This window comes from Ceratosolen solmsi, unplaced genomic scaffold (assembly GCF_000503995.2).
Source record: "Ceratosolen solmsi marchali unplaced genomic scaffold, CerSol_1.0 scaffold10, whole genome shotgun sequence".
Classification (NCBI taxonomy): Eukaryota; Metazoa; Arthropoda; class Insecta; order Hymenoptera; family Agaonidae; genus Ceratosolen; species Ceratosolen solmsi.
The window spans coordinates 3,047,369-3,070,371 of record NW_011948412.1 but is presented as its reverse complement, the minus strand read 5'-3'; the positions used below and the strand labels follow the sequence as shown (position 1 = coordinate 3,070,371).

The 23,003-nt window shown below is 20.6% G+C and overlaps 1 protein-coding gene across 1 annotated transcript in view; it reads right to left on the bottom strand.

Annotated features, from left to right (window-relative positions):
- Positions 1-22,197, bottom strand: part of Skeletor (DM13 and DOMON_DOH domain-containing protein skeletor) — a 28,197-nt gene extending 6,000 nt beyond the window's left edge. Inside the window, exons 1-8 of the mRNA XM_011502105.1 lie at positions 22,170-22,197; positions 16,884-17,021; positions 14,742-14,814; positions 14,362-14,470; positions 12,532-12,694; positions 11,408-11,670; positions 3,782-3,881; positions 295-479 (exon numbers count right to left, since the gene is read on the bottom strand). Coding sequence (XP_011500407.1) covers positions 295-479; positions 3,782-3,881; positions 11,408-11,670; positions 12,532-12,694; positions 14,362-14,470; positions 14,742-14,814; positions 16,884-17,021; positions 22,170-22,197 — 1,059 coding nt within the window. The remainder of the gene's footprint in view (positions 1-294; positions 480-3,781; positions 3,882-11,407; positions 11,671-12,531; positions 12,695-14,361; positions 14,471-14,741; positions 14,815-16,883; positions 17,022-22,169) is intronic.
- Between the last annotated feature and the right edge of the window lie 806 nt (positions 22,198-23,003).

Sequence of the window (23,003 nt, the reverse complement as noted above, 5' to 3'; positions counted from 1 at the left end):
ATGACAAAATTAATGATAATCATATTTGATTGAATTTTTAGTATTTAAAATTATTACATCATTTAAACAGTTATCTGTTCAAATTGTATAGTTTCACTACTTTTCGTTGTTTGTTGAAATTATTTTAAATTCCAGTATATAATAAAGTTAATTAATTATTAATAAATTTTTAAACTTAAATAAATTTATTTGTTAACAAAATCATCTTTTTTATTCGTCAATAATTTTTACTTTTTTAAAATATGTTAAAATCGAAGTATACAAGTAGATTGATAAGTAGCGCTTAAATAATACCTGAATTTTACGATCGGGACAACTTCCACGTCCTCCAGAGCATTGAGATTTAGAATCAAGGAAATAATCAATTGCATAACCTTGCAGACTCTGTTTATCCACCCAGGTGACAACAACGTCTCCATTGATCATGAGACTTCTTTTTGGATCAGGAGATACACCAAATGACATGTACTGGTTAGCTTCTACAGCATTATTTAGAATTCTTTATTTTAAAGGCTATATAAATTTTGTTAATATTATTGATCTGTAAAATTGAGTATGTCAACTTTTCAGTGCTATGTTTTCTTAATTTCCTTTTACGAGTGACAGAATATATTGAATTTTTTAAGATATAAATTAATTATGTGTATAATTAATTTTTATACAAAAAAAAAAAATTATCAATATACATAAAAATCAATTAGAAAAAAATATTTGAAATTTTCCGAATATAAATAATTCATGTTATGAAATTCTGCCATTGAAAATTAATTAATTTACAGTGAATTAAAAGTTCCGAGTATTCTATCTCTATATCAATCTCTCATACTTTCCTCTTAGATTACTTTTCACGAATGTATTTCAGGACAGCCTTTTATTTGTTATTAATTTATAAAAATTATTTACCTTTTAAAAATAATTACTGATCTATTCTAGTAATTAATTATGATTGTTAAATTAAAATTAGAGAATAATTATTTAATTAAATTTAAATTTTATAAAATGTTGTACAGTTAGTTAATATAATCATTGTCAGAATATCTTTAATTTTATCAATGAAATAATAAATGAATAAAAATATTTTAAGTTTGGTTAATGGGATACCCTAATTTATTAGATGGATTGATACATAATGTTGATCGATCGATATTTAAAAGTAATATATTATATACAATTCGTTCTTTATAAATAAGTAAATATATTTCTGTAATTTTTTAAATACCGTAGATTAAGATGTCTAAACAATTATTTATTAGAATTAGTTATAATTATATAATTATTATACAATTAGATATAATTATCGGCTCCAATAAAATAATTTTTTCAATTAATGTTACTATCAGTATATTTATATCTATTATTTTGATAAATGAGAACATATTATATTATGCAGCATTAAATTAGTAATATATAATTTAGAAAATAAATTGTGAAATATTTAAATCAATGAATAGTTTAAACAAATTTATCAAATTATTCTCATACATAAACTTTTCATATGAAATTATATGTAATTATCTAAGAAAAGTATAGGAAACTATACAATTATATTCACATGTTTTATGAATAAAAGCTTTGTGAGATGTATTGTAGATGAAATTTCAAAATTAATTATTTCGACAATAAAAAGAGCAATTATTGATTAATTCGAAATGACGTCATATTTTTTGTATTAAAAGGCAAATGAAAGTGTTGAAACCGAACCGTATAAACATATATTGAAACATTCGCCATATATATGTAGCAATTCGTTGTCAATTTGCTGTAAGTGACCTGAAGGCAAAAAACCAGATGTATTCAGAACAGGATAGAAGCACGCATTCGTACACCTTTCTCTTAGTTGAATTTCACAATTCCTTGGAGAGAGGCGATTGAAAACAATACCATTATGTACTGAGAAGAGTATAAAGAATCAAGTATTGTTTTTTGAATATGCAAAATTAAATTGAATTAAATTTAATAAAGTTTAATAAACATTTTAGTTATAATTTTTATTAATAATAAAGTATAGTGTATTTTAAGCATCATTGAAATTAATATATTTTTATTTAGTTCTAGATATAAATTTTTTTGACAGATACAAAAGATTCTTAAATAAAAATATTCTCCAATATTACTCGTTTATATTTAAATTTGAAATTAAACAAATTATTTTGTAATAATCATTAATGAAGGAAAGAGAATTTGTAATTCCGGTGGACTTACCTAATGTCTTTTTCATGATGTTAACCGGAGAATGCATAATGCATATGTCTTATTGAAATAAATCTACTTATATAATGATCAATTGCTACTGCTTTCTTCGAGAGAAAATCGACGGATGGAGAAAGTTGTACCATTAAAAGAAGAGAGAGCAATTTCTGTTTTTGACTTAAGAAATTGAAGGTTGTTCGCAAACTGTAGATTGTCAGACATTTTTATAATATATAGATAAAATAACGACTTCTTGAAAATTCAATGTGTGCTTTTTGTCACATAAAATTAACTGAAAAATCTATTTGGTAAAAGTAAAATTCTCTTAATGAAATTCTTTTAATAATTTGCAAATATTTTAGATTTCCAGTTTACTGTTACTAATAAGTAAAAATATTTAAGTCCAGAATTTGATCAATTTCAAAAATTGAATGTATATATAAGATTTAAAAAATTTTCTTTAATTTATTGAAAAAATACATATAAATGACGTTAATGATAAAAATCTGCAGAATTACAAAAGTAAATAAAAAGATCTAATAATAACGGAGAAAAGAATTATATATTGAAACATAAGATGATTTTCTGCTTTAAACTTATTACAAACAAAGTATAAAACGAATACAACAATCATAGTTTTCATATTACTTATATAAAAATATCATTTATTATTTTACATTTAAATAAGAAAAAAAACATACAAAACTAGTATGTCATTAAAAAAAAAACAATATATTTCAGTAATTTATCTGAAAATTTTTTTTAATATCGTAATAATTGAGTTACATATTTTTTAACAAATTAGTATATTTAAAATTAGTAAGAATGTAAGAATCATTGAATCTTTATCATTTCGCACTTCATTATTCATGATTGATTAACGAGAATATATTTTATTTTTTAATGTTTTATATATGAAAAAAGAATATTATAATATTAGCATGGTTAAATTTTTTATGTTGCCGAAATTAATTTTCTATACAGTATGTTCATTAATTTTTTATAAACTAAGTATTAATATAATATATTAATATTTTATATTAATTTGATTTTGTTAATGTAATAAATAATCAATATTCCTAATATAGTATGTATAATTTATGTTCTCTTGGCGTTCAGTTCTGATGTTTTAATTAATTATGGTAATTAAAAATATATGTTAAATACATATGGTATGTAAAATAAAAATAAATAAACTATTAATATTGATTGGATATTATAACTTATTTTTTATATTTTAGGATTGAATTCCAAGTCCATTATAAAAGACTCATAGTCTCATTCAATAAATGTTAGTTTTAAGCTTTTATTTTATTATTTTTGTTTGTAAATAAATACAGAATTGAAACTGTGTAGACTTACAAATTGATAAAAGTAATATTCATTCTGATAAAAATGTACTTTTAGTTTTTCCTATTATTGTTTTTTATTTATTTTGGTGTTATTATTGTTACTGTTGTTCAATTACGTTATTGTTTTATATATTTATATGGACATATAAACAACTATGAATTTAAATAGGATATGGAGATATAAACACGTATACGAAAGTACGCAAGCATATAGAATAAAAATCGAAAGTGAAACTTACCAAGTTTCCCAACAAGTTGAACGACTATACTATCTCCAGCTACAGCCCATCGTACTTCAAATGCTAGATCATCATCTAAGACTTCGCAGTTTAATTTCGACTGAAAGAAATAAACAAAACTTCGATGTAAATCGAAAATGAATTATAAATCTATATGCAAGAATGTGTATGTACAAAAAGTTTATGAAAATAATATAATTAGCTGATAACTAGTTTACTATCCGATTGAACACATAAATATATAAAGGTTTATAAATAGTTTTGTAAACTAGATAAATATATATATTGTAATAGTTTTAAATTAAAAATGTTTAATCATACAAATAAGGAATTACAGAAAGAAAATGAGGGGATGAGAGGAATATGAAATTTTTAACTACTTAATTTGACTACATGACACTTAAAATAGGCCAAAATAGTATTTTTTTCAAATCAGAATAAAAATTGCTAATATTTTCTATTTATTACTTAACATTTACAGATAGATATGCAGAATAAATAATCAAGAAAATCAACAAATTTTAATTTTTCAAACTATGTTTCTGTTTAATACAATATTAATTATTTCTTAATTTGACTGAAAATTATTGTTTATATTTGTATTAATAAATAAAATATTCGAAATCCTTTTTCCGTAAAAATAATAATAATAGTATGTTTATTCGGTTTATTTGTTTGTATAAATGACAAATTATTAATCATTACCATTATAAGTACAATTATTAGAAATATCATTTAGCTGCATATTTATTAATAAATTGATTCAAATAGTAAATCATACATAATTAAATAATAAGAAAGTATGATAGATTTCCATAAATGATTTATTTATTAAAAATATATTATAATATAATTGACAATTAAATTATATTTAATTATAATAATATCATGATACTACAAAAACATACTTAGTCTATACAAATATATTATTCAGAAAATAATGTTATTACAATAAAATATAATAATTTACATAAGAATTTTCGACCAGGCATAAACAAAAATATTTGTTAAATATATTAATTATAGAATTAAAGCTCTAAATACTGGCCTGGTATGCTTTTTTAACGTCCCTATTTCCATTGTCGACATTTATCAATTGATTTCTCTTATCACAGTTTGATTTTTTGCTATGAATTACATATAATATTAACCACTTTATTCATTTTTAACAATAATTATTTATAATATAACGCATACATAAAATTATTATGTTGATAAAGTCATGCCGAAAATTTATGTTTCGATTTATACAATACATAAGAATAATGTATTTTTAAATAATTTTTTATGATTTATAATATAATTATTTCTATAAATAATTGTCATTATGCGTAAAAATATAGTAATATAATTTTCAATAATGAACTTGAGGCTCAAATACAATTTTTATTCCTAAATTTAGTGTAGTATAATACAATTTCGAGATATAACCAATTAAAATCTTAACGATTAATTGTACAAATAAAATCATATCGATTATAAGTTAAGAATGCATATATATATATATATATATATATATATATATATATATATTTCAAATATATACAGTATTTACTGTATCCATAAAATCCTCTGAGTAAGGAAGAATAAATCTATAAGCCATGTTTAAGATAAATGGAAAAGATGATATTTTTAAAGTTAAATACTTTTGAGAACTTATAATAAATATTCTATTTTTCTATGGCATAGAAAATATTTTATGGTCTTAAAGATATTAAAATGCTACATTGAAATATTTCTGAAATTGTGTAAAATAGCTTGAATTAATATAAATAGAATGGAATATTTTTAAATTGAATGAAATCAATGATATATAAACTTTCTCATAAAAAATTCATTATATAAATAAAAGTTTTTAATTTACGAATAACTTTATTTTTGACAAAAATAGATGATCACAGATATTTACAAATAAAATATTTTTACAATTTTTTATTTTTTTTAACTATCACAAAAATATTTCACTGTGTTTCCCAATTATAACAAAATTTTTATAATAAAGAAGCGAGTCAAAAATATTTAATAAAGTTTGGTGTTTCTACATATATTGTTTTATAAAAAAAAAACTGTGTAAAGAGTATTTTTTATGTTTATTAAAAGTAATATTTAACGATAATTGGAAAATCTGTATTAAAACGAGTAAGGAATTATGTACTGCTGACAATAAAGACTACTGGATAAGAGCAAGCATTTTTATAATCAACTTTATGCATTTGGTGTAATAGATAATTAACTATTTAAAGGGAAATTAATAGAATTATAATTTTATATCAGATTTCGCACCCTAGTGACTAAAATAAAATGATTCGGTCTCATTGATTTTCTATTAAAACAAAGAATTATTACATATTCATTTACTAAGATTTTATTTCTTATCAACATTTAGAATTTTAAAAGATTATAAATTTGTTTTTATTAAAAATAAATCAGATAATTTTATACTTTTTTAACATTTTAACTTATAATAAATATTACATTTATTTTTCAACTAGTTATTTATTTCAATTAAACTACGTAAGTTGTTAAATTATGTTTGAAATATCGAGTCATTCGTGATGAGATATTAAAGAAAATATTCATTTGCTTAAAAATTGCCGAATAGATTTCATTATATTTTTTTAAATTTTATTAATTTTTTAATTTGTTCTTATTATTTACATTTAAAATAATAAAATAAATTAATTTTTTAAATCAAAATAATAAATTTTTAAATTATACTTTCGCTTGCTTTTTTGTACTTTATATTTAATTCTATTATTTTTTTGCTTAAAAAAAATTATTATCTAAAATTATTTTACAAAATTTTTACAAAACTATTTCAAAATTAACCAATAAGAAAATTGAATGGATCAAATATTACTGTTGATTAAGAATTCCATAAGCTCAGGCTAATATATATATTTTTGAAAGTAAATTTTTTTTATTTTACAGTTAATCCAAAAATGTACCATAAAATATAGATTAGCGGGACATTATTCGAAATTGATGTTTTTATTATTATTAAAAAATTGTATGCACAATAAAAAATGATGTAAACATGCACACACACACACACACACACACACACACACACACACACACACACACACACATATATAGGATAATAAATTTTATTTATAATTTAAAAAATCAAGAAGTATTTAAAAAGTTGGACATAGAAAATATTTTACTAAGAAAATGATATTTTAAAACAAGTAATTTTGTTCTGAACTAAAAATGTATATTTTAAAACTTTTCCATTTAAGTTTTTATAATGGCATTGATTCATCAATAGTATTTTATTTCATATATAAAATTAAGCTATTTTTATCAGCATATAATTATACATTTTTAGGTGAATATTTATAAATTTTTCTTTAAATACATATTTTCTTTAAATATATGTAATCTTAAAACGATTTAAAACTTTTGTGTGCTTCTAGTTGTACGATGCAGATTGAGTATTCTCACAATATTATTGTTACATGTGATAAATTTTGTTGCATCTTAAATGATATTATTTATGAAAGTACATTATCAATTTATTGATCACAATATTTTTTAACATAATTTTAAAATTTTAGAAAACTTTTAAATATTTTAGAATCTGCACCTCTTGTACAATTGTCCTTGATTTCTGTTAAGAGTATATATCTTTTCCCATTGTTATCAAGGTATTCATTAAAAAAAGTGGTCACTACTTAATACTGCACATGATAAGATTCAAGCTTTTGTTGGCCCTGATATTGCTGAAATCTCGAATGTACTTGCGGTGATTGAACAATTTGTTGCGTCTTTAATAAATCCACACCATGGTCCAGTCGGCGTTGAGCTAATAGTGGAGTTTGTGTTGTATGAACATATCCAATGAGTTCGCCATCGTCCTGAACGTAAGTGTGAAGATGCTGTAAGGTAGCAACGATACCATCAGTTGCTAGTAAAGGTACATGGTAGTCCAAAGCCGGTATTATTTGTACGTTTCCATTATGTCGGTGTAGAACAGGTCTATATGTAGTGGGTCTTTGAAATTGTTGTCGTTGATGATGATGTTGAAGTAGAATGTTATTTTGAGCAACATTGACCAGACCTGAGATATCTTGGATGCTGCGAGTATGCGTCGATGTCAGTAAATTCTGTCCCTGCCCTCCGCGCGCATTCTGCAAGACAAGGTCAGAGACAGCTTGTGTTTATCGAGAACCTCTGAGTGTGATTTTTTAATTGGAGAATCAAAGTTGATATTGTTTTGCGTTTTTCTAATTTTCAGCCTGTGACGTATGTATCTAAATTTCTTCCTTGCTCTCAGGTCAATCTATTTTTTTGTAATCACTGTGCTGATTGTCGAAGAAACGTATGATCATTTTTTGTTAATTATTATATTTTTTTGACATCTAATACATCAAAATTGATAATACTTATGCATTTATAATTAGACATTAAAATTTATTTATTTCATATTTTTCCAATACCTAAATAGATTAAAACTTGTAAAATATGAAGCAGAGAAACAAATAAAAAGAATAATATTTAAATATAAATTTTATATGTAATTTAATGTTAGTATTTAATAAGCAGATTAATTGATATATGAGAAATATTAAGGTTTCAACAAGTGTTAAAATAAAAAATAGTTTTAAAATATAAATTTATTAATTAGCTTATAAAAAATTCATCAATTATCAAACTTGTTGACACATAACCATTTAACAATCATTAATTTAATCAATTAAAATTAGTTATTGATCAAAAAATTAAAAGACCAATTAATAATAAAAAATTTTGAAACATTTTGAATAATAGAATGTATTTTTGAATGCTAAAAACATTCAAGTGATATACAATTCTATAACCAGTCAGTCTTAACGAATAAGGTATTTAATTTAAGATAGAATTAGTTTTAGGATCCATTTGAACATGACAATATATGAAAGAATAATGAAATGTGAAATAAAATATTATTAATAATTTTTATTATTATTAATAGTTTCAATTAGTTTAAAATGAAGAATTCATTATTATTGCCATATCATTTTTTAATTACAATTTAAAAATAATTGAACTTTACCGTACAAGTTTATAAATTTTATCTACGTTATGATTAATTTTTTAACATATTTAAAATGATTAATAATTCATTTAGGTAATAACAATCAAATGTTATATACTTCAATAGCAGTGTCTTTAGATGTAAGATGAAAATAGTTGAATAAAATAGTATGAATAAAAAAATAAACCTAGACATTTCAACATTCTGAAATTCTTTCGTCATGCATACATATCAATATTTTTCAACTTGTCATTTAATGACACGAATAATATTTATAAATAATAAATATAAATGAAATAAAATATTAAAACATTTTAATGTGTATGAAATATACTAAAAATATCAAGTACTATATTTGAAAAGAAGTTTAATAAATAGAATGTATAATAAGTAGTAGTAATATTAAAAAGAACAAATAACAAATGCTTGTAAATAGAAAAATTTATTCTTGTTTATATCAACATACATATGAAAAACTTTTTTGTAATTAATTAATTATTAAAAGAAATAATTAACTATATATATATATATATATATATATATATATATATATATACACATAAAAACTATAACATCATATTTTCAACATAATCAAACCGATAGATTTCTTAATAACTTTACATGAATAATAATATTATTAAAATCTAACAAAAATATATTTAAAAATTAAAATAGAAAAATTCGGAAAAAATTTTATAGATTTTATTTTACTTTTATTGTGACTAAATACGAAATATAAATTGTCGACAGAAAATATTACAGATTTGATACCATTTATTCCTAGCATAGTTAGATGATCGAAAGAAATTTATTATTTCACGAATATTTATTCGTTTTTTAGATTTCGATTTTAGATAGATATAGGTGGATAATATTAAAAGTAAATTCAAAAGTAATATTAAAATAGGATTCATATGCAATTATGTGTTTTATGTAATATTTATTATTTTTTTACGAATTTCACTTTAACAAAATTTAAATTATTTGAAATTTTGCAATATCGGAATAAATTTATTCTATTGTAAACGAAACCTATGCTCAATAACTATTACATATTTGCACTAATAATATACTATTAATTGAAAGCAATTCTATGATAGTTACTTGAAATACTAAATGATAATGTCTTTTTTGAAAGAAATTTCATTTATAATTAAAATTTTTTATAAATTCTTATATATTTTATTTTTAATAATAATATTCATTATTTTTCTGACAAATTCTTTAAAAATATTGATTTTAGAAATATATCGTTTATTGAAATTTGAATTGTACATTCAAATATATTATACAGTCGATGTTAGTATTAGTATTAGTCTTAAATATTTCTATATTGAAAAAAGAATTGTTATATAATTTAATTTTTCTTAATTTAATAATAGATAACCCTAATTTTATTTGTTTTAAAATTCATAAAATTAATTGTTTGAAAAACTACTTTTCTTTTGAAAATTGAGGCTTTTTTTTAACCTATATACATTATATTTAATATATTTAGATACAAATATAATCATTATTAAAAAATTTACTGACTATTAATGGTGGCTTTATTCGATATTATTAATAAAATTAATATTATTAATTAGATATCAAATTTTAAGGTTATTTGATTTTATAAACTTAAAAAGAAATGTTTGATTCTAAATTTCTATTATATTAGTAATTTAAATAAAATTATTGTAATATAAATTTATTTATTTAACGTTAGAAATATTTTACAAATAAATTTACGTAATTTTTCTATTTCTTATATTATATATTGTATTATAATAAAAAATATTAATCATTGATCTATTAATTTAAGAGATTTTGTAATATATGAAGACGCGGAAAAATATCTCTCTTTAGATTGATAACATTGACATTCAATTACTTTAATTGATAGTATGTGTAGTAAGGGTTTATAGAACATTTAAAATGAAATCATTCTTAAGTTGAATTTATTCAAAAGTTTTCTAATCTACAAGTAACGCATATTTTTACAGTATATTTCAAACAAATAAGATAATTATTTATTGAAAGTGTGGTTAATTGACATAGTGTTTAATGACATAACTGACGACAAATATTTCATTAAGCTTACTAATTTCAATATTGTTATGAATGTTTGTAATGGAAGGTCCGTACTTCTAAAAATAAATAAGCTTTGAGTTTATAAATAAATACTAATTTATATATTTCATGTCATTTAAAGAATGAATATGTCAGATTAGATACTGGAATTTATTATTTTGAATTTTTAAAATACAAAATTCATATAATGACAATTATAGTTAATTACAAAAAATTCAAAGATAGTAAAAAGCTGAAATAAATATTCAACCAATAAACGATTAATGCGTTAAAATTAAAAAAAAAAAATAAGATAATAAAATGTTTTTGAATAAATTGTTATTTTCTAAAACAAATATCAGGATATTTTCTAGGTATTGATTTTTAAATATTAATATAAATTACATAAAGTAATATATGCTTGGAATATCTTTATAATTAGAATCAATAAAATCAATATAAAATATCCCAACTATCTTTTAATGTTATATACCAGTAAACCTGTATATGAATAAACAACAAAATCATTTTTAATAACTGTTAAAACTTACCTGTGGAGATATACCAAGCATTTTAAGAGATGGTGGTACGTTTAGATGTTGCTGTGAAATTTCGACGTGTCCAAAATCGACAGCAAACGCTTCACACCAGACACCAAAATGACCAATTTGATAAATAGTTATATCACCAGGCAGAGTTAAAACAATAGTTTTGTGATCATAGCGCCGTAGCGGCACCTCCTTGCCATTCTCGTCTGGTACACGAATTCCTTGTGATGAGGGCAATGAACCCGAACCAACCCAGAACTTAGCATCTATAGAGCAAAATCATGAATTAGTGAAAGTTAATATATTATAAGTTTCTCGTATGAAAAATAAAAACTTTGATTAAAGGATTTCTATGATTTACTATATAATTTTATATACAATTTCAAAGAATAAATAAAAATTCCGCAAATATCAATATTTTCATTAAGGTATTAAATAATCAAAATGGTTATTATGATAATGATTAATAATTATTCAATTAAACTAATATTATAGTATAAAAAAGTTTTTCAACTTTCATATAAATATTATTATTCATTATATGTCATATACGATATTTTATTTTAAGAAAAATATTCTTTTAAGAAAATATTGATGTATAATTAATTACACAATGATATATTTTGGAAAATGTATTGATTCAAAACATTTATGATTTAATATATGGTTCCTAAATTATATTTCTACGTAATATTGATTGGGATCAAATTTTATTTAAAAACTTACATTGAAAACAAAATTTTCTTTGACTTAAATTCTTATATTTAATTATTAATTAATTTTAAATTATTAAAAATATTAGAGTATAAAAAAAAATTATTTGTAAATATTAAAATTCTGTAATTAGTGTGTTATTTATTAGTTATAGATATATATTTATATATATATATATATATATATATATATATATATATATATACACTATAATGAAATCTATAACTTTTTCTTGATAAAGCTAATTTATTGCAGCATATTTAAAATACTATAAAATATACTTTTTTGACAATATTTATACTTTCATTGTTAAATCATTATTACTGATATTAAGAAGTAGCAAAATGTATCGAAAATATTAAGTTTTTATGATATAGTTTCGTACTATTGTTTTATATACGTCATTTTTATACCTGGAGCCTCTCCATCATAACTGAAGTTTGGTATAAGAAGAGTTTGCGCATCAACGATGACAACTGGATCAGAACTAACACCATGAATACCACTTAAACTTGCCAATTTCTGTGGCCTCGGATAATCGAAGTTGCGTGGTATTTTTACATCACCAAAATTAACCTAAAAAAAATTAATGCAAAATATACTTTACTTTCCTTTAAAATCAACGAATGGAATAATAAAAACTATGAAATTAAAAAATTTCTAACATTATTTTCAAATTGTATTCAATATATTGTCATATAAATATATGTACATGATTTATGTTTAAAAAAGATTAACCAATATTTTTATAAATCAACTAAGGCAACTATCTATGCATATGAATAAATTTAATTTATAATGCTATCTTTTATTAATTATAAATAAACGCATTACTAATAAAAAGAAAATAAAGATTTAAGTATATATCAAATATAAGGAAATTTTTTTATTAAAGCTAATAATGCAATTACGATTATTTTACTTTTGGAAATGTTAAATGTAAATTAATGATTTTAACATGTAAACTTCTAATTTAAACTATAACATAAAATTATATTTATAAATTTTTAAAATAATAAAAGATTCTATACAACATAGATCTATACAGTCTAATGGAATCAAGCAACAACAGATGCTTTTGGTTTTTATAAATATGAAATTTGCATTCCAAACTCACTTATAATTTTACATGAATTGAAAAATTTCGAAATTCAAAGACTTTGCAAAAAATTAAAAACTTACGGATTATACAATAATATTATTCAACACTTTAATGTATCATGAAATGAGTACTTATGTAAAATCCCGAGAGCGCAATAGCTTTATGCACTCAGGTCCAGATGCACTACATCAATAACACTTTAAAATAAACCTATACACTCATCAAATTTTCTTTTTACTTTGTGAATTAAAAATTATATGTTTAAATTAAGTGTAAAAATCATTAAAAATATACTATCGTCAGGATTTGTTATAATTGTTTTTCTGTGATACTTGAATACATTTAAAATATGAATTTTAAATATAATGGAAACATCGTAAATAATATATAATCGTTTACTATTATTTATCAATGATAATGTATATTTCTTTATTTATATTTATTTATTTTTATTTATATTATTTATTATTTTATTATTTATTATTATTTATTATTTATTATTTATTATTATTATTATTTATATTTATTTATTTAATAATTAAAATTATGAATAATATAAACATTACTTTTAACATTTTAAACACTAATCACATAAAAAATAAAATGAAATACAGATTAGATATAAATTAGAAAGTAAGAAAATAAATTATATTATTGATTACAATATAAATAACTGTGAAATAATTATATACAAATATTTTTCTGAGAATCTACATTGTATCTAGTTATATATATATATAATTATGCAAATATAAATAATAGAAGTTGTACCAATTTTCTATACTTAAATTTTAATTAAATGTAATCTTTAGTTTTTTTTTTAAATTATAATAACAATTTTTAATTAGCCACAGTGTTACTTAAGATGAATTGAACTGTGATTACTCTTGAGCTTTTTTATAAGTTATCATTAAAAAAGATAAGATGTAAATAAGCTATAGAATATTTTAGTATTGTTGCATGTTTTAATACTTTATGCAAATATTTAAATTATTTAAATAATATTGTATAAATTAATATCTCTGCACGATAAATTGACTATAATTTGAAGTATATTTAAAATTAAAAGACTAATTTTCACTTAAATTTGTATTAAAAAAAAACTGTATTTAAAATAAGTATAATTATAGCGAATACTTACTGCAAAATCATCACAATACACAGAAAACCACTTGATGTTACTTAATGTTTTGCCTTCTGGTAATGTTAAAGTAATATCCTTCTTTCTATAACGCTTGAGTAAATTCGTACTACACTCGAAAAAATGATAATCTTTATTATAATTATTAATATAAGAAATCATTACTACAATATCTGAATTTTAAATATTAAATTCTTTATATATTCGTTGATATATTTAATTTTATTATATTTTATAAAAAAATTATGCATAGTAAATTAAATAATTATATGAGAATAGTTTTGAAATAATAATGAACTTTAAAACACATATGAATATAAATTCTTTTCATACATTATTATAGCGAAATTACTTATAAATTTATAATTATTTGAACTTACGTTCCGTATTCATCTCGAACTTTGAAACCATTATTATTTATAGTTTTTGAGTTTCCAGCGTAAAAGAAGGCAGCTACAAAATAAATTGATAAAAATATTTATATACTAATTATTATAATTATTTATATATTAATTTTTCTTCATTATTTTAGTATTCATTTCAATTTTATAAAATTGAATATATTTTTTATATTATAGTTCATATCTTAAAACGTGCTATATATTTTATTTATAATAACATGCATAGATAAAGCAGAAACAGTCAATAGTTTAATAAATTATTAATTCAGATATATTATTCATTTACAGTTTTGAAATTATTTAAAACATTGATATTTAAAACAATTTATATACGAAATATATTTAGCCAAATATTTGCCATCTTAAATAAATACTATTTTATGTTTATGTGATGTTTCATAATTGCAAATAAGAATGCTTGTAAATATAACAAATAAAATTTTAGAGTCAAATTAAAAGAATTAATATGAATTTATTTATTAAAAATTCTATTTTTCCATTAATATTTTAACTATTTTATAAAATATTTTTAGAATATTATTCTTTTCAATTCTAAAAAATATTTGTTTTGTAAATTATTAATGAAGAAAGTAATAGTTTGCACGTATACTTTTTATTATATATCACGTATAATAATACACACACACAAAAATATTTGCACCTATGCAAAAATTCTGTTGTTAAGAAAATCTAAAATTCACAATGTCAAATTATTAATAAAACTAGAAATGAACCGTTGCTTTTAAATGTTTGTGACAATATTTCATAAAAATTGTAATGGTACTAATAGTACTTACAAGCATTGATTGTTTATGTAATTAATAAATTATCAGGATGTTAGTATCCATAGTTTATATATATTTAAAATTGTCATTAATACAAAACCGTTATACTTGCACGTATTTTCACTTTCGAACTCTTATACACACCTATTCTGGAATTATTTTATTCTATTCTAGAACTGAATGCTGGATATATCATTGAATTTTATCACTAATCATGATTGTTTCACATATCCGAACGAATGAGAACGCGAAAAAACTCATTTTAATGACTACTAGTATTTAACTGATTTTATACTTTCATTGTTATTTGTCTTTTTCTCTGTAATTTTCTGGCTTTTAAATGTTAATAAGGCAATAGAACTTGGCGAAAGTTTGACGAGTACAGACTTGCCTTTCCTTATTTTATTACTGTTTATTTCAAATACGCTTGATACCTATAAAGCGCATGAAAGTCATCGCGTGATTCTTATTTTTATTTTGTTTATATTTCTTGTTTGTATATTAGACCATATGCATTGTGGTAAGAGTTGACTGTACCTTGTTCGATATTTAAATCATTATAATGACTGTGAAAAAGCATTTCTATGGCATTATTTTTAGCCAAATTCTTAATGGAAGATAAAACATATGTGAATAATGAAAGCAATCACAATAAAAACGTATTTTAATAATTGTCAAATAATTGGATTTTTTCAAAATAAAGTTTAACAATTATTAATAAAATAAGAATTATCAAATAATGTAAGTTATTATGTTAAAATAATTATCAGATATCTATTAAATTAGTAAATATTATGTAATATTCAAAGTTATCGTCGGATTGCAATAATTTAGTTAAACATTTTGTAAAATTATATTAGTAAATAAAAATTTTTTATCGATGATAATTAAATATTTATAATAATTAAGTATTATCACGAAGTTAAGCAACTTTTTTCTAATATGAAAATAATTACATTCCAAAGAAAATAACAAAAATTTAGATTGTTAGTGGACTTATATATATAACTAACATTTAAAGCTTTGTCATTTTTAAAATAAAAATCAAAGTAATTCCATCACAAGTACGTTGGATAAACTGTTAAGAAAGGCACAATTAATGATTATGTAGCTTTTATATTAAACATATAATGTATTATTATTATATTTATATTGCAGTGAATAATAATAAACATAGAATATAAATTAAAATTATGTTATTTATATATCTAATAAATGTGGCATTTGTATATTCATACCTGAGAAATAAAAATTGTATTGCAACGAGCACTAATATAAAAAAGGAGAACATTTATTAAAGTATATCATTAACATAATATCAATGGCATGTACCAACCTGGACCTTCACCATCATATGTAAAGTCCTTGATGAATAGTGTTCTGGCATCGACAGCATAAACTTCACCGCTGACGCCGTGATGAAGTTCAGATAACTTGTCAATGAGTTTCCCATGATACGCAGCAGTACATTGTTCTATAATTTTAAGATGAGACGATAAATTTTTGCATCCTTCAATACTTATAATTTTCAAAATATATTATAGTAAATGCAGCTTTTAGAATATGATTGTTTATAATTTTTACAAATATTATGAGATAAAGGAAAATTTATTGTCATATTTTAACTTATATAAAGAAAATTTAATTAATATATTAATGTATTAAGAACTAATTAGCCTTTTCTTACCAATTTACAGGTTTTATTGTTAATATATGTTATAAGTTATACATCTATTATAAATGATTTTTCTAAAAAAAATATTCTTTTGCATTAAACAAGAATTAGATAAGTGATAACATCTAAGTTTCATCAGTCTAATCAAATGTTTTCAAGCCAAAATATATATTTTTAATAGTTATATGTACATATATTAATATAAATTTTCTAGAAAACATGTTTGTATTTATTTAAAAATTAATGTAAACATATGAAATGAAATAAAACTATAGACTATATTTTGTCAATATATACCTTCACAATTTACATAAAATAAGATAATACGGCAATAACATAATAAATTGATTCTGAGCTCTGAAAATAGACTGCATACTTTCGAGCTTATCGGAGCAGCACGTTATGTTGTATGGAGAGACTTTAAATTATAATTTACAGTAAACGAACCTCTATGTGTTTAATTAAGATGTTCACCAAGCATCGATTAATTTATACTCGCTCCATAAAATTTTTGCTTCATATTTATACTTCTATTTTTTAACAAATATAATTGTAACGATTTAAACATATCTACAATCAGATTCCATATTTTGTTTAATAAAATAATTTTAATATGTTTCAATATTTGATTTCTGAAAAATATTTTTTAATATAATACCATAAAAATAATTAATCACCAAAAACGATTATATTTGAATCGATTATTATATTGAAATATTTATTCACACTATCTTTATATACATTATTAAAGAATACAATTATAATTGTTTATATTATCTTATGAAATTTGAAACTACTTTGCTTTTCAACAATAGAATTATTATTTTCTTATTTATATTGTATTTATAATGAAAATTAAATACTTTTTATAAATAATTTCTAACATTTGGCAATTAATTGAAAATCTTCTTTAATATTATTTTATAGATAATAATTTGTATTTGAAAACTGAAAGAAGTTAATTCACTTTGAGAAACGACTGTTTTCATCCTACTGAATTAACATTATTCGTTTATTATGTGCCGTTACGCGAAAGCAGCGACCTCGTTATAAATTTTCTTTTCTATCTTCAGGCAAGAGTACGAAAGTGTTTAAATGTATAACTAGTTTAGTTATAAAAATATTTCAGAGAATTTTAATACACTGTACGAGAATAAAAAAGATTTGATTATCAACCATAGGAATAACATAGTAAACCTACATCTTAAAATTTTCAATTGTTATAGATTTAGAATTATACTAAAAATTAGAAATTTGATTGTCCCATTATAATATAAAAATTTTTAAATAACTTTCACTAATAATATAATTTATTTATTGTATGTTGAAAACTACAAATAAATATTTCAATTTTAGATTTATTATTGAAATTTAAATTAAATAAATTCATCATACTTCTTTCAGATTTAGTTAACAAGAATTTATACATTATAAAATAATAAAATTAATGTTTTTTATAATAAAAGAATCTAATTTATTGATGGAATATAAGCTGATATTCTAATAAGTAATAATTACTAGTTTTATTAGAGAACTTAATTAAATAATGTTATTATTTTAATTTAAATGTTAATAATGTATTTTTGTAACATTTTTCATTCAAATCATCTCTTCTTATAGATTATCGATAGCAATCAAGTGCATATATATAAATATTTACATTATTATTCTATCAAAATCACAATTTTGATAATATTATTCTATCAACTAACTGATAAATGAATGAATTAATTTATGCATGAATTAATGAAATTAAAATATATCAAGTAAAAAAGTAGCTTACATGTTAGATAGTTCAGTATACTTTAATCTAAATATACTTTTTTTATCTTAGTTGAATAGCTTGCCTATTTTTCATATTTTCTAGTGTTCAATTTATTTTAGTTTTCCCTAATTTTTAAAGTATTAAACTCAAAACCTATAAACACGCAATTAATTAAATATGGATAGAATGTCATCCAATTCAAAGATCTTATTCTACAACCTGCAAGTTAAATCTAATGTTTTAAAAAATATTTAAAGCGTTATTAAATAATATGATTATAATCTCAAAGAATTCATTTAACGGTCACGTGTTTAAAAATATTACTTTTTATAAAGAAAAAATTTCCAAAAAAACCTTTAAATATCCTTTATTAGATATATATATATATATATTCTAGAGTACATATTCTTTATCAATTTTTATCTGATTTACTACATAAGATTGTAATAGAAAAATTAATTTCTATATTATGATATATGATAATTAAAAGAAGAGCAACGCTTTTTTGTTAGTATATAATACTGATGTTTAATATAATGTATTTATATATAGTTTTCTAAAACAGTACATAAAATCATATTAGCAATTTAAAAATATTTCTTGTGTGTATATATAAACTGATGCATGTACTTTACAAAACTATAAATTTTATTAATTTACTTTACAATACCGAAATTACCGAAGTATTGTAGTTTATCATATATTTTTAAAAATTATAATATATGAAATATAATATAAATATTAACTTCTACATTAAAAAATTATAAATATAAAATTTCTAATAACTCTGATAAAATATTGTAATTATTTTATATAAAATTTAAATAACATAAAAAAATTTATACATCCTATAATAACTAACTTATTATTTACCAATATATTTATGCTTATTTTTTTAAAGCAATAGTTCCTTTTAAAATTTATATATAAAGCTTGATTGTTTTTACAATTTAAGTTATAGATATCAAAGCTATCAATTTTCAATATATATCTTAAATAATATATTAGTTCTATTTATCTATATTCCCTTCAAAGATTCAAAAATACATGAAATTGTAATGAAATTATAAGTATAATGAGAAAAAAACGTAATAATTTCATTTTAGATAGAAAATTCATTTATAAAATTGTATTCAGATTCGTAAATTAATTGTTATAAATAATAAAAATTTTATATATTTAAATATTTTGACAATTACTTCTTCATCAATAAAAACAATGATAAAAATCAGATATCCTGTTACAAGTTCTATCAATTTGTAGTGTTTTAAATAAAATAAAGTGCTTATTTTAAAAAATGTACTAATTCGATAAATTTAATGAACTATAGGAACTGAAAAATAAAATAAAAATATGTTTCAATTACAATCATATAAGAATAAAAAATAGATACTGGAATGAAAATTTAAAACATTATTTGTTGGATACATATTTATTTGTAGGAGAAAGTGAGCAGAAGCTATCAATGTAATTGTTAGAACGTACTATTCGATAAATACAAGCTTGTGCAACTTGAAGTATAATTTTATAGGTTTCTACCGTATCATTTATTCTTAAACAACAACCATATAAAAAGATTTAACACAGATGTATAGCAATATTTTCATTGTCATTGTAAACCTAATTTTGTTATTATAAGTGTTGAATGGATACTTTTAAATATTCTATTTTATGATTTATCAATTAATACTTAACTTTTAAGATAATATAGAAAGACAAAGTAGAATCGCATTAATTTGTTTTATCACAATGTAAGATTAGGAGAAAAAAAGTATTAATTTAGAAAATCGTGTATTGTATTAACCAATATCGATAAAGTAAGTAAAGTTTGTTAACATTTCTTAGTTAGGTCATATTTGATAGTAATGGATAAATTAATTCTAATTTTCTAATTCTAACAATAAAAATATGAATATAATAAATAAAATGACGTATAAATTGAATGACAGTAATGGGTACAAAGTGATATATTACAATAACCACTACATTACTATGAAATATCTTTCAAATAATTTATATTAATAATAGATATATGAAAATATTATTGAAAATTATATTTTCTGTAATGGAAAATTATACTATTTTATCCTAGCACATAGATAAATATTAATTTGTAAAGGAAAAAATTGAATATATTGAAAATTTGAAAGAGAAAAATAAATCAGAAACAAAGTTTCCTTACATACGAAATGAAAGAATGAGATTGACAGAGAGGGGGGGGGGGGGAGAGAGAAAGAAAGATTAAAAAAAAAATTACTTATGAATTTCAAATAGTGAGGTTAAATGAAATCATATAAGATTGTCATATGGAGTATAGAGTAAATACTCTCTATATTAATAATAGCATCAGAAATTAACTGAAATTACTTATTCTTTAAGTATATCTTGAAAAGAATAGAAATATGAACTATTTTTCTATTGTATTTATCAATGATTCAATTAATGTATTTGATTAAACTGATATTATAATGTCAAACTTCCTACATAGATGGAACTAAAAAGTTTTAAACTAGGAAATACTTGTGAATCTTTTTATTAAAAAAAATGTATATAAATATAAATATATATACCTTAACCATATAAGATGCAAATGAATGAAAGCTATAAGTTGTTGTATTAAGTTTCATGTAAATAAATTTTATGGTTTTACTTTTTATTCTTCATATCATTAAATTTATATGAAAATTTTTTATTTAAAATCTTTTTTTTTCAATGTATTGACTATTCATTATTTATTTAGAGTCGAAAAGGAAAGTTAATTATGAAATTCTCTAATTCAATAGTACCAACTGTATTATATAAAATAATAAAGCTATTTTTTGCTAAATGCCGCAATACTTTCAGTAATTTTAAAAATAAATAAAACACACCTTTATCAATTTTTAAATTGTCCTTTTTACAATAAAATTATAGAAAAATAAAAAATCCTGTCAAAATCGTTAAATGTATTATTATTGTCGTACGGTGAAGACACCTTTTGCTTATTAGTTTATATTCCAAAGAAATAAAATTCTGTGAGTGTACTTTATCTCATACAAACGATGACAGGAAAAAAGAGTTTCATAAGGATGACAACAAATCGAAAAAAGAAATAGCTGATGGAAAAAATCTCTTTATATACTTTTATGCAATTTATCTCATGTAGAAATAATTGTGGAAAATAATCAGTATGCGGAATGTACCGACCTGCACACGATTGTTCACCTTCATGCTGTTATTTCCTCAATCTCAGTAATTTTTCGCGATCAAAGAGTTAACGATTAGAAGCCAAATGAAACTAACAATGTTTGTTATCATTCAACAAAAAATTATCTACGCATCACTGAATAATGCAAATTTTATTAGTATTATATTAAAATTAACATGCTATGTATAAATATTATTAAATATATATAAATGTTTGTATATAAATTTATATATTTTGCTATATATAAATATAAGTATTAATAAATTTAAAAATTCAATTTTTTTGCTTTATTTTTTTATACATGTTGTAAGCTTAAAAAATAATACGCAAATGTCATTTATAAAGACATAATATAATATTAATAAAAACTAAATATAAAAATATATATTATATATATCATTAATTTATTATCTGGTATATTTTAGAAAAATAATTTATTAATTAAACCTCAATAAATATACATATACAATTTTTTGCTTTGAAAATACATTATGTAAAAGTATATTTTCTTCCTTAGCCTATTTATATATAATTGTCCTCACAACAAATATTCAATATTATGACATTGTATTAAATATTTAAAGCATTTTTCTTAAAAGTTTTAAATTTATTGAATTATCGATATTTGCTTGTTAAATATTTTTTCATTAAAAGCTAATAGATTATAAATAATTATTATTTTTTTAGAATAGAATATTATAAATATATTGAAACTTGTTTCATATGTATAATAAATAAATTCTAATATTTCCAAAAAATAATTATGTAATTTAAATAGCAATGTTTCTAACAATTGTGTTTATTTAATTTTCAATATTTATTTTGTATA